A 15468-nucleotide genomic window follows, 5' to 3' on the forward strand; every position below is an offset into this window, starting at 1 on the left:
ATGTGACAATCCAGGCTTTGCCTCTCACCTCACAAGTTGAAGCAAATTATTCATCTTTTCTTTGCCTCAGTTTCCTCATCTGTAAAATGGAATTGTGGCTTTTAGTTTTTATTTCTATCAAAGTTTTACATGGATGTAGTTTCAGAAATCATACAGTTTTAAAAGGCTTCTTAGGACAACCCAAAATTTCCCCTATTTCCCTTTCCCAGAATGTCTGCCTTCAGCATCAGGTGAGGAGGAGAGGAGTTTAGGGATTAAGGACTGGCAATGAGTGTCTCAGAAAGAAACCTCTGAAATCAACATGTGGAAATGTGTTGGAGAGTGAATGAATGAAGTTTGATTAATTGCCAGGAATAACGGGCAATAACAAAGGCTTGGTCAGTCATCAGGCTAGTATTATGATAAGTAAAATTATGTCCTTAAATGAAAACAGGCTTTGATGAGATGGAAGTGGAGATTCAAACTGTTAAAACAGAGGAAGACCAAGACCGCAGAACAGACAGAGCCCATAAGGAGACAGAAAATGAGAAACCAGAAAGAAGCCAAGAGTCTACCATTCATACAGCTCATCAGTTCCTCATGGACACAATCTTCCAGGTAGTAAAACTCACAAATTACTGCATTGTGTTAATAAATTAACAGAATAACATTTTAAATTAGTTTTAAATCTTTGTCTTTAGAACTTTATGGAACATCTGGTTGTTGAGGGGTTTCATGTTCTTATTCAAAATTTTTAGGAATACTATTGGTATGATAGGTGCTCTTCAAGCACATGATCCTGTTCCAACAGTTAATCACAGGGTCACAGTGCCCTGACCTGTCTGTGATGGTGGGTCTGGTCCTTGGCCTCTGGGACTCACATCCCACTTTTCTGACCATCCTTGTGTAAGGAACCTTCAGGACAATTAAGTTTGTGATGGTTAAGTAAAAAATCTTTGGCTTAGTGCCTTTATTTATGAAGAGCTATTTAATTAAGTTCTTGAGCTAAGAGTCTGACTTATTTGATTAATCAGATAACATTTTCATTATTGATGACTTAAAGGTGTTTGGGTTTTGTTTTGCTAGAGTGGCTTTATAAATGTTAAAAGTTTTCTTTATCCATATTGTCTAAGAGGGAAGTAGAATGCTTGTCTGGCATCTTCTCATTGTGCCACTGTATTTGCTGAATTAAGTTTTGAATCTCAGGAGCATTTGACTGTACTTTGAGTTCATACTGTAGGGTGGAAGGCAGCCAGTGATACTAAGTTGGCAATTCTAACCTGGGCCACCTCTTATCTATGGCTTTTTCTTCTTAGCCCTTTTTAAAAGATGCCAATGAGCTAAGACAGGAGCTGGAGAGACAGCTGGAAATGTGGCAGCCACGTGAATCTGGAAATCCAGAAGAAGTAAGTCACTGTTTTTTTCGTAAAATATCTCAACTTTTTTTGTTTAACACATAGCAAACTTAATAGGTTCTTAGCAATTACCTTAGTAAAAAGGACCAGGCATATGGAGAATATAATTATAATCCTAAAGCCTACATCTGTCCATCAGTTTTTGCCTGCTTTGCTGCTAGATCTGTAGCTTAATTAAAACAGAAATTGGTGTGCTTAATTCCTTTAATTTCTGTTGCTGGCTCTGTAATGGATGTAATAGTTGTGACAGAGGTTGAAAAACTGTGTAAGAGTCTATGCTGTGCCATCCTGAGAAGAGGCCAGCTAGATCATTGCTGGCTGACTTAACGTGGTAGTGTGGATTAACCAGCAGTTTTATTTTTATTTATTTTTATTTTATTATTATTTTTTGAGATGGAGTCTCGCTCTGTTACCCAGGCTGGAGTGCGGTGGTATGATCTCGGCTCACTGCAATCTCCAGCTCCTGGGTTCAAGTGATTCTCCTGCCTCAGCCTACCAAGTAGCTGGGACTATAGGTGCATGCCACCATGTCCAGCTAATTTTTATATTTTTTTAGTAGAGATGGGGTTTCACCATGTTAGCCAGGCTGGTCTTGAACTCCTGACCTCGTGATCTGCCCGCTTTGGCCTCCCAAAATGCTCGGGTTACAGGCGTGAGCCATCGTGCCCGGCCTGCAGTTTTATTTTAAATGATTTTGCATCCTAAATTTACTGTATTATGTACACATTTCACTTTTATATCTATTGTCATAATCACTCTCACCACCTATATGTATTGAGTGCTCTGCCATAGTTGGTAGAAAAATCATGGGGCTTTGTGTTGAGCGTATTGCTGGAGGGATTTGTACTTGGCATTTTTACTTTTTTTTTTTTTTTTTTTTTCTGTGAGACGGAGTCTTGCTCTGTCGCCCAGGCTGGAGTGCAGTGGCGCGATCTCGGCTCACTGCGACCTCTGCCTCCCAGGTTCATGCAATTCTCATGCCTCGGCCTCCACAGTAGCTGGGGTTACAGGCACTTGCTACCAGGCCGGCTAATTTTTTTTGTATTTTAGTAGAGATGGGGTTTCACCATGTTGGCCAGGCTGGTCTCAAATTTCAGGTGATCCACCTGCCTTGGTCTCCCAAAGTGCTGAGATTACCTGCGTGAACCACCATACCCCACCCACTTTTACTTTTGAAACATGACTGAGAATCCACCAATAAGTAGCTGGATCTGCTGGTGCCAAAATTACCCATTCACATCTCCCTCCCCATATGAAGGGTACACGTTTTACTCTTTGTAGGTGACGTAAGGCATTGATTTGGTCATGAATTCCAATAATTAACTGCCTTGTTTCATTCTTTCTCACTTAGAAGTGTGGGTTGAATGAGAGGCTTTTTTCTTTTTTTTTTTTTAATTTTTAATTTTTTATTTTTTTGAGACAGAGTCTCACTCTGTCACCCAGGCTGGAGTGCTGTGGCGTGATCTTGACACACTGCAAGCTCTGCCTCCTGGATTCAAGCGATTCTCCTGCCTCAGCCTCCCAAGTAGCTGAGATTACAGGTGCCCACCCCCATGCCCAGCTAATTTTTTGTATTTTTAGTAAAGACAGGGTTTCACCATGTTGGCCAGGCTAGTCTCGAACTCCTGGCCTCAAGTGATCCACCCACCTTGGCCTCCCAAAGTGCTGGGATTACCAGGCATTAGCCACCGCCTCCAGCTGGAAAGAGAGACATTTTTAATCAAGTAAATTACATGGTAGCTTGCTGGGAGAAGATTTAAAGTGCTTCTGTTGAGAAAGTTCATGCAGGTCATTTTTTATCACTTTGCTTAAGGCGTGCATCTTGCTAGAAGACTTGGTTGGCTCTGACATTCTGAGAGTAACTTACATTTTGTTGTTGTCACAGGAGAAGGTTGCCGCTGAGATGTGGCAGAGTTACCTGATCCTAACAGCACCTCTTTCACAACGGTTATGTGAAGAGCTTCGTCTCATATTAGAGCCTACCCAGGCAGCCAAGCTGAAGTAAGTCTTTCCCTCTGGAAGGCCTCACAGTGCTCTGAGAAGATGGCAGCTTCATGATTCTGTTGAACTCAGCAGCTAACCATTCATAGTGCCAGCTTCTAGGTTGCCTCTTCTGCTGTACGGGCACCAGTATGCTGTTCCTTACCCTGTTTTCCTATTATTATCTCGCACAAAAGTTTCTGGGTGTCTGCATTGATCACCTTGTTACATGTTGAGTTATTCACTTGCTACAGGAGTTAACTCATCTAGATCTTTTCAAAGATGTCTAAAATCATTCATATTTAGTGTATTTTTTCTTAATTTTTAAAAATGTGTCTGGAAGGACCTAATTATTATTGCCACATACATGTCCAATTTTTCTGGCTAGAGGTCAAGAAGATCCTGCACTTAGTCCTCAATTGACAGAAACACTTCTATGTACCAGGTTCCTAGTTACTTGGTATTGGTTTTAAGGTATTATTAATGTGATTTTTGTCCTTAATAAAAGTTGTTAACTAATTTTTGCCCCTGTTTGAATAAATAGAGGAGACTATCGAACTGGGAAACGACTGAACATACGGAAAGTCATTCCATACATTGCTAGTCAATTTCGGAAAGACAAGATTTGGCTTCGAAGGACCAAGCCCAGTAAACGCCAGTATCAGATTTGTTTGGCTATCGATGACTCTTCTAGTATGGTAGACAACCATACCAAGCAGGTAAGGAAGAGAAATGTAGTGGCGGTTTGATAGGAAATTAACATCAAACCATGTTCCTTGGGCCACCAAAATGGATTTTGAAATACCTGTTAGGCCTATTTTGAGAATGTGATAACCATCTTTGATAAGACCTAAGATTTAAAGAGTTCAAAAGGGCAGTTTTAGGATGTCTCAGATGTGTTAGTTTCTTACTGTTGTAGGTCTTTTAAGTTGTTTTGTTTCTTGCCCCTGCTGTTTGTTCTTAACTGTCTAGTTGCAGAATAAGTAAACCTGATAGTGCTTATTTTGCAGAAAATGCAACAATGTACTGTTAAAAAAAAAAGTTTTCAGATATTACTGCATAGTCTTAAACAGTTTAAGTATGTATCTAGGATACATTTCTTTTATGTCTGAAATTATCCAGAGTTACTGTTCTGTCAGTGCTAATATTAAGTTTAGGAGCCTGAATAGAAAACTTATACCACCACTGCAGATGCCAAAGAGTGTTTGTTTTGGGCAGTGATGCATGGGCTAATGAGCAACCTAAAATTTGTATGTTTTGCTGGAAAAAGTTAGTGTAGCCTCTGAACTTGGGTTCGTATCCCAGCTCCATTTATTAACACATGACTTTGGGCAACTTATTTCTTATGTATCAGTTTCATCTTCTGAAAAGAGGAATATATATGTATATATATTTACATATATGTTTTATATATATATTTACAAGCACACACAGAACAGTAATAACCTCATACTTGCAGAATTGTTATGAAGATTAAATAACAGATGTAGAATACTCAGTTTGCTGTTCTTTTGTCATATTGCAAATGGTAATGAAATTTTCTGATACAGTTATACAGTCTGATCTGACTACATATATATAAATGGATTTTAAATTAGTTTTTAAAATTCGTTACCTACAAGAGGTTACTCTTTATGTAGGTCCAAAAAAAAAAAAAAGAAAATTCATGGACCATATTTCTCAAGGTCTTTGGTTTTGTTTTGTTTTGTTTTTTAAGACAGGGTCTTGCTCTCTTGCTTAGGCTGGAGTGCAGTGGCATGATCATAGCTCACCATGGCCTCAACCTTCTGGGCTTAAGCAGTATAGTCCTCCCACCCACTTCAGCCTCCTGAGTAGCTGGGACCATACGTGTGTGTCAATATGCCTGGCTAAATGTTTTTTGTTCTTGTTTTTTTTTTCGAAGACAGGATTTCACTCTGTTGCCCAGGCGGCTCGCGGTAGCCTCAACTTTCCTAGGCTCAGGTGATCCTCCTACCTCAGCCTCCAAGTAGCTGGGATCACAGATGTGGGATCTTGCTGTGTTGCCTGGGCTGCTCTTGAACTCCTGGACCTCAATTGAGCCTCCTTCCTTGGCCTCCCAAAGTGCTGGGATTGCAGGTGTGAGCTACCATGCCTGGCCCTCAAGGTCACTTTTTATTCGATGTCTACGGGAGACCATTCCTATCAGTGTAATGGATTCTAGGTTTCATCATTTGTGGTACCAGGCCACCAAAGCCTCAGGGTTTGTTGTGACTAGAATAGCCTTATTGATGTTATTCCTCTACTTGTCAAACAAAAAAAATAATGTTTTCTTTGGGAATCTTGTTGCAAAAAATAGTCGAGAGGCTCTGGTTTAGAGGATATTCTGATTCCTGATGTCATTAACTTTTAATTCACAGCTTGCATTTGAATCTTTGGCTGTGATTGGAAATGCTCTAACCCTCCTGGAAGTGGGTCAGATTGCAGTGTGTAGGTAAGGTTGCTTTGTAATTTAATTGTGAAAACTTTTCACAACCTGTTTCGTTATTTTGGTCACACAGCAAAAAAATAACTCCTGTTGTATTTGGTTTTCCTCCCCCAAGTTTTGGAGAATCTGTAAAGCTGTTACACCCATTTCATGAGCAGTTCAGTGATTACTCTGGGTCCCAGATTCTACGTCTCTGCAAATTCCAACAAAAGAAAACCAAGATTGCTCAGGTAAGAGGATGAAATAAAATGTTTTCTGCACAGTTATTTTTAAACTGGTGTAGGTAGGAGGGAGAACAATTTTTATTTTTGAGACAGGGTCTCATTCTGTCACCCAGACTAGAGTACAATGGCGCCATCATAGCTCACTATAACTTTGAACTCCCGGGCTCAAGCAGTCCTCCTGCCTCATAGCTAGGACTACCTAGTAGCTAGGACTACAGGCACATGCTACCATGTCTGGCTTTTTTTTTTTTTTTTTTTTTGTAGGGACAGGGTCTCACTTTGTTGCCCAGGCTGGTCTAAAATTCCTGGGTTCAAGTGATCCTCCCTTCTTGGCCTCCTGAAGTGTTGGGATTACCACCATGCTGGGCTGAGAACCCCCCTCCATCCCATGCAGTATTAGGACAGGGATAGTCCTAAATCTCAGCCTGGGTACCACTGGAATAGAAGCTTCCTTGGCATCCATTATAAAACAAGGTGTGACTTCTTTTTCTCAGTTCCTCAGAGATCACTTGACTTTGCATCATTGGTTTTCTAGCTCCCTACTTACTTTTCTGAGTAGTTTGGAACATTCTGTAAAAACAAACCCATCTCCCATACTCTTATCAGGTGGGCCAAGACCTATTTTTCTCCCTCATTAAGCTTAGAGAAGAAATGATATGAAATAAAGCCAGTGATCTACTCAGGAGGACACAAGTTCAAAACAGAGCATGAGATCATATTTCTCCTGGGTCCTGCTCTGATTCAGTTTGCTTTTTCTAGGCTGCCCTGGACATTTTGTATTTTCTTGCCTTCTGTTTTACTCAGTTTTCTGTTCTTGAAAGACGCTGTTTGGTTTATTTGAGTGACTTATTGATTTCTTATGCCCCAGAGAAGCACTTCTTTTACTTTGGGGTATCTTCCAGAACTCTAGTGGGTTATATGTTAGACAAATGTCTCACCTGTGCTTGAGAAGGCCTGTATCATCTAGGCATGGTGGCTCACACTTGTAATCCCAGCACTTTGGGAGGCTGAGGTGGGAGGACTGCTTGAGGCCAGGGATTCAAAACCAGCCTTGTCAACGTAGATCTCATTTCTACAAAAGATAAAAAACATTATCCGGGTGTGGTGGCACATACCTGTAATCCTGGTTACTTGGAGGCAGGCTGAGGCAGAGCCCAGGAATTGAGGCTGCAGTGAGGTGAGATCGTGTCACTACACTCCAGCCTGGGTGACACAGTGAGATCCTCTCTCAAAAAATAATAAAACAGAATGTCTGTATCCAAGGATCCTCCTTTTTTAACTACATGTGGCCAGAAGGGACAGTTAGTTGATGGTCTATAAACCTGAGGTGGTTATCTGATAATCACTTCAGTGTCAGAAGTATCAGTCTCTCTGACAATGGAAAGAGCATTTACATAGTTTTCCAATTGTCTATTTCTGGTTCCGGTTTAGTTTCTAGAGTCTGTTGCCAGCATGTTTGCAGCCGCTCAGCAGCTCTCACAGAACATCAGTCCAGGTGAGCTGCATCCCTTCCTCTTCCTAAACAAAACACTTTCTTGTACTCTGTATTCCCAAGCTGCTTGCTTCAGCTCAATGCCCTGTCACTGTGTTTTAACAGGTGTACTCCACAGGAAAAGACATAAATCGATGGAGCTGATTTTTACTTATTTATTCATTCAGAAATTTTTTTTGAACCTGTACTCATGAGGCTTATAATCAATGGGGGATCTAGACACTAACTATTTGATAAGAGTTCAGATTTGTGAGAGAAAGGAGCAAGGTGTGTGTAATTAAATATAAAGACTACAGTTGACCCTTGAATACCACAGGTTTGTCTGTACTGCTCAGGTCTATTTACACATGGAGTTTTTCCAACCAAAAGTGGATTGAAAATTCAGCATTTGAGGGATGTGAAACCTGAGTATATGGAGGGCCAACTTTTCATGTATGCGGGTTCTCCAGGGCCATCTCTGGACTTGAATATGTGTGTATTCTGGTATACTGGGGGTGAGGGGTATGTGCTGAAACCAGTCCCCTTCGAATACTGTATTCTCTAATATTTTAATGACAGAGGAGAGTAGAGAAGGACATAATTTAACAGCCAGCTAATCCAACCACATTTACTTTGGGGGCTTGAAACATGCCATTTCTTTAGTTCTTTCCAAAAATCTCTCAGTGTTCTCAGTGTATCATGCAGAAGCTTCAGATTTTAATGGAAGCAAGTTATTCACACCTCTCAACATTTGCGAAAACAGCCCACCCTCAACTCAAGTACTATATAATCTTTAGCTGGAAACACTATGTAGCAAAAATTTTAAAACATTTTATTCAGTGTTTATGGTTCCTTTCTATTTGGTTTTGTTTAAACAAGTCAAATTTCAAGGGGAAAAAAATACAGAAATTAGGTACAAGGAATTAACAGAAATCTAAAGGTGATTATATGTGGTGACTGAAATTTGGAAGACACAGTTCCAGATTTCTGATTTGGCTACTTTCTTCTAATGCCCTACTCAGTACTATCATTTTTAAAGTTTATAGCCATAAAACTAGTGTTCTAATTCTCATCTACAGTATGTTGCTCTACAATTGAAGTTGAGCAGAATTTATCATTTCCTGAATCACTATTGAGAAATTCTGCTATACTGACAGAAGCGTACTTAGTATCCCTTATTATGCCTTGTCTCTGACTCAAGCATTCTAAGGGATAGATCTCATCAGAGGTCCCTTAGGTTTGTGCCCAGAATTCATCAGCTTTAGAAGTCTGTTTAGCTTTAATAGTACAGACTAAGCCTACATTAATTTGTCCTACTTTGGGTAGTTGTGAGTTATTAAAAATGGCTGATCATTTTACTCCCTTGCTTCCTCTTATATGGTCTACAGAAATTGCACAACTCCTCCTGGTAGTCTCTGATGGGCGAGGCCTCTTCCTTGAGGGCAAAGAGAGAGTCCTGGCAGCAGTTCAGGCTGCCCGGAATGCGAACATCTTTGTCATCTTTGTTGTATTGGACAATCCCAGTTCACGGGTGAGTGACTACTAAAAGCCACCTTTTCTGGAGATAAAGTGAGGATTCCCTTCAACCTGTTCAATCTGAAATATGGCCTGGATCGCTCAGTCATACTGAGAACTCCCAGCATTCATGATAATTCTGTCAAGTACCATTGTAGGCACTTGTATTTTCTCTGTTAATCTTTGCAATAAGCCAGTGAGGTAGGGATCATTATTTCCACTTTACACTGAAGGAACTGAAACACATAGTGGCTATACGTAATGAGTGGGAGAGCCAAGATTCAGAATGACCATCCTCTGTGGGTCATCATTTCCCTCTATGCAAAAGTCAGTGCAGGTATTGCAGCTTTGATAATGGGTACTGACCACTTTGAAATGGGGATCAGGTGTTTCCACACTGACTTATGTCTCAACAGCCCTCCTCACAGCAGGAAGCATCGATCGTCTTAGTGAAATATGCCTACAGGGCAGTTCTGTTCCAGGGAAGCACTGTCTCTGCGAGTCACATTAAGGCCTTGATAGGAAGGTAAAGATTTAGTGTGAATGATTCCAAGTGGATGGTGGGGAGACACCACTGTAGGGAAAGCAGATTTTCCTATCTGTCCCTTTTCCTTGTTTTCAGTGTCCATCCTCCTGGAAGGGGTACTCAGAAAGATACCTACCTCCTTCTTGGTACAGTTCTGAAAATTCTTTTACTTAGTAATAAAAGCTAGGTTCATATGCAGGAATAAGACACAGCAGATGTAAAAGTTGTTAGCAAAAGAGATCACAGAAGAGCTAGCTAAGGATGCTGGTTTAATCGCTGCCTCCCCATTTCATGATGTCTTTTGTTGACAGGATTCTATCTTGGACATTAAAGTACCGATATTTAAAGGACCTGGAGAGATGCCTGAAATCCGATCCTACATGGAAGAGTTCCCATTCCCATACTATATCATTCTTCGAGATGTAAACGCACTTCCTGAGACACTCAGCGATGCCCTCAGACAGTGGTTTGAGTTGGTGACAGCCTCTGATCACCCATAGAACAGAAAGAGGAGTCCAAAGTGAGACTTAACCATGCTCAGAAGGTCACATTGCTTACCCAGGTGCTCCCTTTTGGACAACTACAAAAAAATTTTATTGTAATATTTTTATTTTATAACGTGATCTTACAGCCTAGAGAACACACTCTGGCTCCTGGCTTTGTCTGGGCTAAGGTTTTTATACCAAACCTGGAAGCAGCAGCAGGTGCCTGAACTTGTAACTAGAGAAGAGTTATCCTTCTTCCCTCCCTTGGAAGCCCTGACCTGGATGGAGGTCATACCCCACTGTTGGAGCCCAGCTGCCCGTTTTCTTTTGCAGGGGATCTGGGCACCTGTGCCTTGAGGAGATGCTGCCAGGAGCATGGGACTCTGACAGTCCTTTGTATAAAGGACTAAAGGGAGCTGCCCTTTTGACCCTGCTCTAAGCTCTGCCTTGCCAAGCCCACAGTGTGTACCCAAAAGCTGTCAAGTGGCCGAGACAGCTGCAGTTTCTGGAGAGTATGAGGTTGTATTTTCTTATTGTGAAAGGAACTACCTTCTCTTAGAGGGTAGGAAGAATGTGGTGTGTGTGTGTTCTCATAAAGCAACCAGACATTATAGGAGCCCAAGTCATCCATAAAAACGATCCTTGGGCTGTGTAAAAACGAAGTGGCTTTTCAGTATCCTCTTTCACACTTGCTGCTTCGGGAGACTATGCAATGATGGGAAGGTGACCGCCCCTTTATTTCACTCAGTGCCATGGTCCCTGTTGTTGTAGTAATTTATTTGTTTAGTTCATATTTTTTCTTAACGATTAAGGGGAAGAGTCATTCCTCACACTGCTTTCAAGCTGGACTGAGCCAGTCTCATTATGGGAAAGAAATGCCGTGTCCAGAACTCAGCAGCTCCAGTCAAAAGAAACTGATTTTTAGGCAGTTTTTTCTTGGCCAGAAAGCAGTGCTTGAATACTTGAAACTGTGTGCTCTGTTCTACTTAATGTTCTGTTAGAATGTTCTTTTGTAGGCAATATGTCATGATGTAATCATCTATCTCCTTGTCTGTTTCCAAGTTACACTGTGAAGTCTGCCACCCTTTTGAGGTGGTCATCAAAGACACAGATTCCCTATTGTTTAACCAAGTGTCCCAAAGCATGGACCTGAAGTTATATCATTATTTTTTATTCTAAAAAGCTATGCAGCTTATATTCTGAAAACTATTAAAACATTTACCACTGTTTATGTAATTTGTGACTATTCTTAATGGAAGATGACAGGATTATAAAAGGTACGCTAGGGGACTGATCTTCTCTGCTGGATCAGTCAGCTGTTACTAGTTTATGCTGTGCTAACATGACCCTCCAACTTCAATGTTGCTTTTACTACAAGGGTTGATTTATTATTTGCATTTATGTCCATGGTAGGCTGAGCTATAATATACTGGGTTTGCAGCAGAATGAAAAGGGTGAGTTGGTGGAGCCTTGTAAGGAGGCTTCTAAAAATTCTCCTCCATAAATGATGTTGCATCCATTCACATTTCATTGGCTAAAGCTCCCTATAGGGCAGGCAGTTTACTCTTCCAGTAGGGTTGAGTCTGGGAGGGAAGGATACCAATATTATGACAGTGCTGTAATCTATTATATCTGCCTTTGGAAGCTCCATCTTAGACCTCCCAAACTGGTGTGCCCAGAGTGATTCTCTTGGCCCTGGGTTAGCTCATGAGATCACGGACAGTAGGAATTCCAGGAAGCAGGAACCCAAGAGTGCCATTTTCAACTTGTGCTGCCAACAGGGCTTGCAGGAGTAGTGATACATTAATCTGCCATGTTGATAGTTAACACTTGTGCCATCCTGCCCATCCCCCCAACCCCCAGGCCTTGGCCAAGTAAGTAACTTCTGATATCTAAGCAATGGACAGCAGAACACCAAAGTCCTCCCCGCTGTCTTAAAAATCTCACTTTGGGGCTGGGTGCGGTGGCTCACGCCTGTAATCCCAGCACTTTGGGAGGCCGAGGTGGGTGGATCATTTGAGGTTAGGAGTTTGAGACCAGCCTGGCCAATATGGTAGAAACCCCATCTCTACTAGAAATACAAAAAATTAGCTGGGCATGGTGACACGCACCTGTAATCCCATGCTACTCGGGAGGCTGAGGCAGGAGAACTGCTTGAACCAGGAGGCGGAGGTTGCAGTGAACTGAGATTGTGCCACTGCACTCCAGCCTGGGCAACAGAGCAAGACAACAACAATAAAATCTCACTTTGGACAACTTCACCACTCCCGTGGCCTCCACCATCACTGAAGCAAAAGGACTGTAAAATTCTCCATTCGGGGGTCCAGGAAGTGTACTCTTTGGTATTCTCAATTATATTCAGACATCTGCTGGGGCTGTACTTAGGCAACAGACTCTTCAAATGCATTACATTCAAAATGTCACTCTGTTCTAATTCCCCTATCCCAAACCCATTCCTTCAACATTCCCCATCTGGGATGACCACTCCAACAGCTGCCCTGTTTACAAACTTGGGACTTAACCTATACATCTGCTTTACTTCCTTCTCCATCTCTATCCATACCCCAATCAAATTAATCATCTTGTCCAGTCAGGCTTCTGGACATCCTATCCTATCCCATCCCTCCCCCTCCCTCCACTCCACTGTGACTGGGGCTCTTTTCATCTCCAGCAGGGACTACTTCAGTGGTATCCTGACCAGTAACTTCTCTTTGCTTGCTTCACTTCATTGCTATTCACAACATCCAAGATCTTTCTAAAAGTTCTCTAGCTGAAAATCCCTTCAAAGCTCTCCCTTGTGAAGAGGGTAATATTCAAGCTTCTTCATGTGACCTATGAGGCTCTTGCTTGACTCTCCTGTCCCTTCTCTCCCAGCATCCCTGCCAGTGTTTCCATGTGTTGTCTGGAATCCTCTTAGTGATTCTGCGTTTCTGCCAAATACCTATCTCAGACAAGCCTTCCAGGAAGAGTAATTTCCCACAGTATGAACCGCAACATTATTTGTTAGCACTATATTGAACGTAGAGGTTTTTCTGTCCAAAGCACGAATCTTTGAGCAAGGAGCGTATATGACTTATAACATTACCAGTGTCTAGCATGAGTGAGTCTTTTTTTTTTTTTGAAACAGAGCTTTGCTCTTGTTGCCCAGACTGGAGTGCAATGGCGTAATCTCGGCTCACTGCAACCCCCATCTCCCAGGTTCAAGCGATTCTCCTGCCTCAGCCTCCCAAGTAGCTGGGACCACAGGCGTGCGCCACCAGGCCTGGCTAATTTTTTGTATTTTAGTAGAGACGAGGTTTCACCATGTTGGTCAGGCTGGTCTTGAACTCTTGACCTCAGGTGATCCACCCACCTTGGTATCCCAAAGTGTTGGGATTATAGGCGTGAGTCACCACGCCCGGCCTGAGTGTTTCTTGATGGGAAGAAGAAATAATGTAAAAGTGTCTTCTCACATATTAATGAATAGATTCAACACTATTTCAAAATTCCAATCAAGATCACAAGATGATTTGGAAGGAAATGATACAAAAGGTTATGGAGAACAGTACTAATGAATTTTTTACAAGAAACTAAAGTCCTGCCAAATAATAACATACATATAAAACAAAAATTAAAGACCCTAAGGTGAAACAATTCTGGACAGATTACTCAGACACTAAAATAATTTATCATACAGTCAAAAAGGCATCCATTACATAAAGCCCCGAAAAAGGAATAAGTTATGTAATAAATGATATTGATACAGCTTAACATCTAGAAAAGAGCGTAGATCCACATGATGCTATAAACCAAAACAAATTCTAGATGGAGTAAATATTTTTAGGCTAACACAGTGAAACCCCGTCTCTACTAAAAAATACAAAAAACTAGCCGGGCGATTTGGCGGGCGCCTGTAGTCCCAGCTACTCGGGAGGCTTAGGCAGGAGAATGGCGTAAACCCAGGAGGCGGAGCTTGCAGTGAGCTGAGATCCGGCCACTGCGCTCCAGCCTGGGCGCGAGACTCCGTCTCAAAAAAAAAAAAAAAAAAAAAAAAAAAATTTAAAAAAAAAAATAAAAGAGAAAACAGGGAAAAAAAAAACCCAAAAGGAAAAAAAAAACATGATTTTATAAAGTTTCTGTATGTATAAAGAAATGACAAAAACAAAATATAGAGCCCGTATAAAAGAAAAGTCCTCATTATAAACGGACCCAAGTCATGAACAATTCACAAAATCAGTATAATTTAAAAAGGCAAGGAGTATTTAACTTCACTCCTTTTAAAAAGTTAGTGAACTATTACAGCTAATGTATTAGACAAAATTTGATATATATATTATTGATAATATGGTCATGCAGTTAGCATCATTCATACAATGCCTGGTAAAGTTCAAAAGAACTAATGATTAGAGTTCTTACATATGCCAGGACCTATTCTCAGTACATTAGAGATACACAACTGAAGTAGATGCTATATTTCATTTTACAGAGGAGGTAACAACAGGCCAGGAGAGGGGAAATGGCCAGAACACAGCTAGGAATAGGGAGCCCCAGGATGCCAACAGGCGAGGCAGGCAAGTCCCCAGTAAACTAGTAATTGAATGAACATTTTTAGTTCTATTTTAATTCGATACAACACTACTTGGAAAATTAATATAGCAAAGATTCGCTAACTCCACTTCCAGTGATTTAACCTGAAGGTGTGTGGTGTGTATTGTGGGAAAGATAAAATAGCTATGAGGAAATAAAAGCAAAAGCCTGAGGCTTAGGGATGTTAGGCTCCTCGTTATTAGTGATGAAAGTGCTTAAGACTGCAGTGGAGCAGCCATTCAGAAGCTTTGTTTCAACGGATCATGAAGACCACCGCTCCCGGAAAACGCTTGCGCTACAAAAGAACAGGACGAAAACGAGAGAGAGAAAAAACCAACACAAATAGTAAAAGAAATCAACACTTTCAATTTTAGTATTTTCAACTAGACACATTTTTAAAGGCTCGAAAGAACATTCAAATACGTTTTCACCTCTTTCCCCCAAAAAACCTTTTTTTTTTTTTTTCCGAGACAGGGGTCTCGCTCTGTCGCCCAGGCTGGAGTGCAGTGGTGCGATCTTGAACCTCCCGGGTTCAAGCGATTCTCCTGCCTCAGCATCCCGGGGAGCTGGGATTACAGGCACCTTACAGGCCTCTCGAAGGTCTTGGAAATGCAGGCAAGAGCCACCGCGCCCGGCCTCCTTCACTTTCATTTGAACTCTCTTTACCAAGAACTGTGCTAAGTGTCCTACCTTTCTTCCTTCGTTATCACAACGACCCTATGGTGCACTGCTATCCTATTTTACCGACGAGAAAACCGGCCAGCGCAGCCCATAATCGGCTCCTAACCCTAGGGCTCAGTCCCGAAGTCTCCCGCTCAGTCAGAGAGCAACCCCGGCCCGTCTCCTAGGAAACCGGGCTCG

The 15468-nt window shown here is 41.6% G+C and overlaps 1 protein-coding gene across 1 annotated transcript in view; it reads left to right on the plus strand.

Moving 5' to 3' along the window:
- The window catches only part of MDN1 (midasin AAA ATPase 1), a 196929-nt gene extending 185659 nt beyond the window's left edge, over window positions 1–11270 (plus strand). The window contains 9 exon segments of the mRNA XM_017876823.1: window positions 434–597; window positions 1296–1385; window positions 3280–3395; window positions 3919–4093; window positions 5753–5826; window positions 5936–6050; window positions 7476–7539; window positions 8904–9046; window positions 9868–11270. Of these exon segments, the coding sequence (XP_017732312.1) occupies window positions 434–597; window positions 1296–1385; window positions 3280–3395; window positions 3919–4093; window positions 5753–5826; window positions 5936–6050; window positions 7476–7539; window positions 8904–9046; window positions 9868–10056 (1130 nt within the window). The 3' untranslated portion in view covers window positions 10057–11270.
- Window positions 11271–15468: the final 4198 nt, after the last annotated feature.

Source organism: Rhinopithecus bieti, unplaced genomic scaffold (assembly GCF_001698545.2).
Source record: "Rhinopithecus bieti isolate Rb0 unplaced genomic scaffold, ASM169854v2 scaffold_10354, whole genome shotgun sequence".
In the NCBI taxonomy this organism is placed as follows: domain Eukaryota; kingdom Metazoa; phylum Chordata; class Mammalia; order Primates; family Cercopithecidae; genus Rhinopithecus; species Rhinopithecus bieti.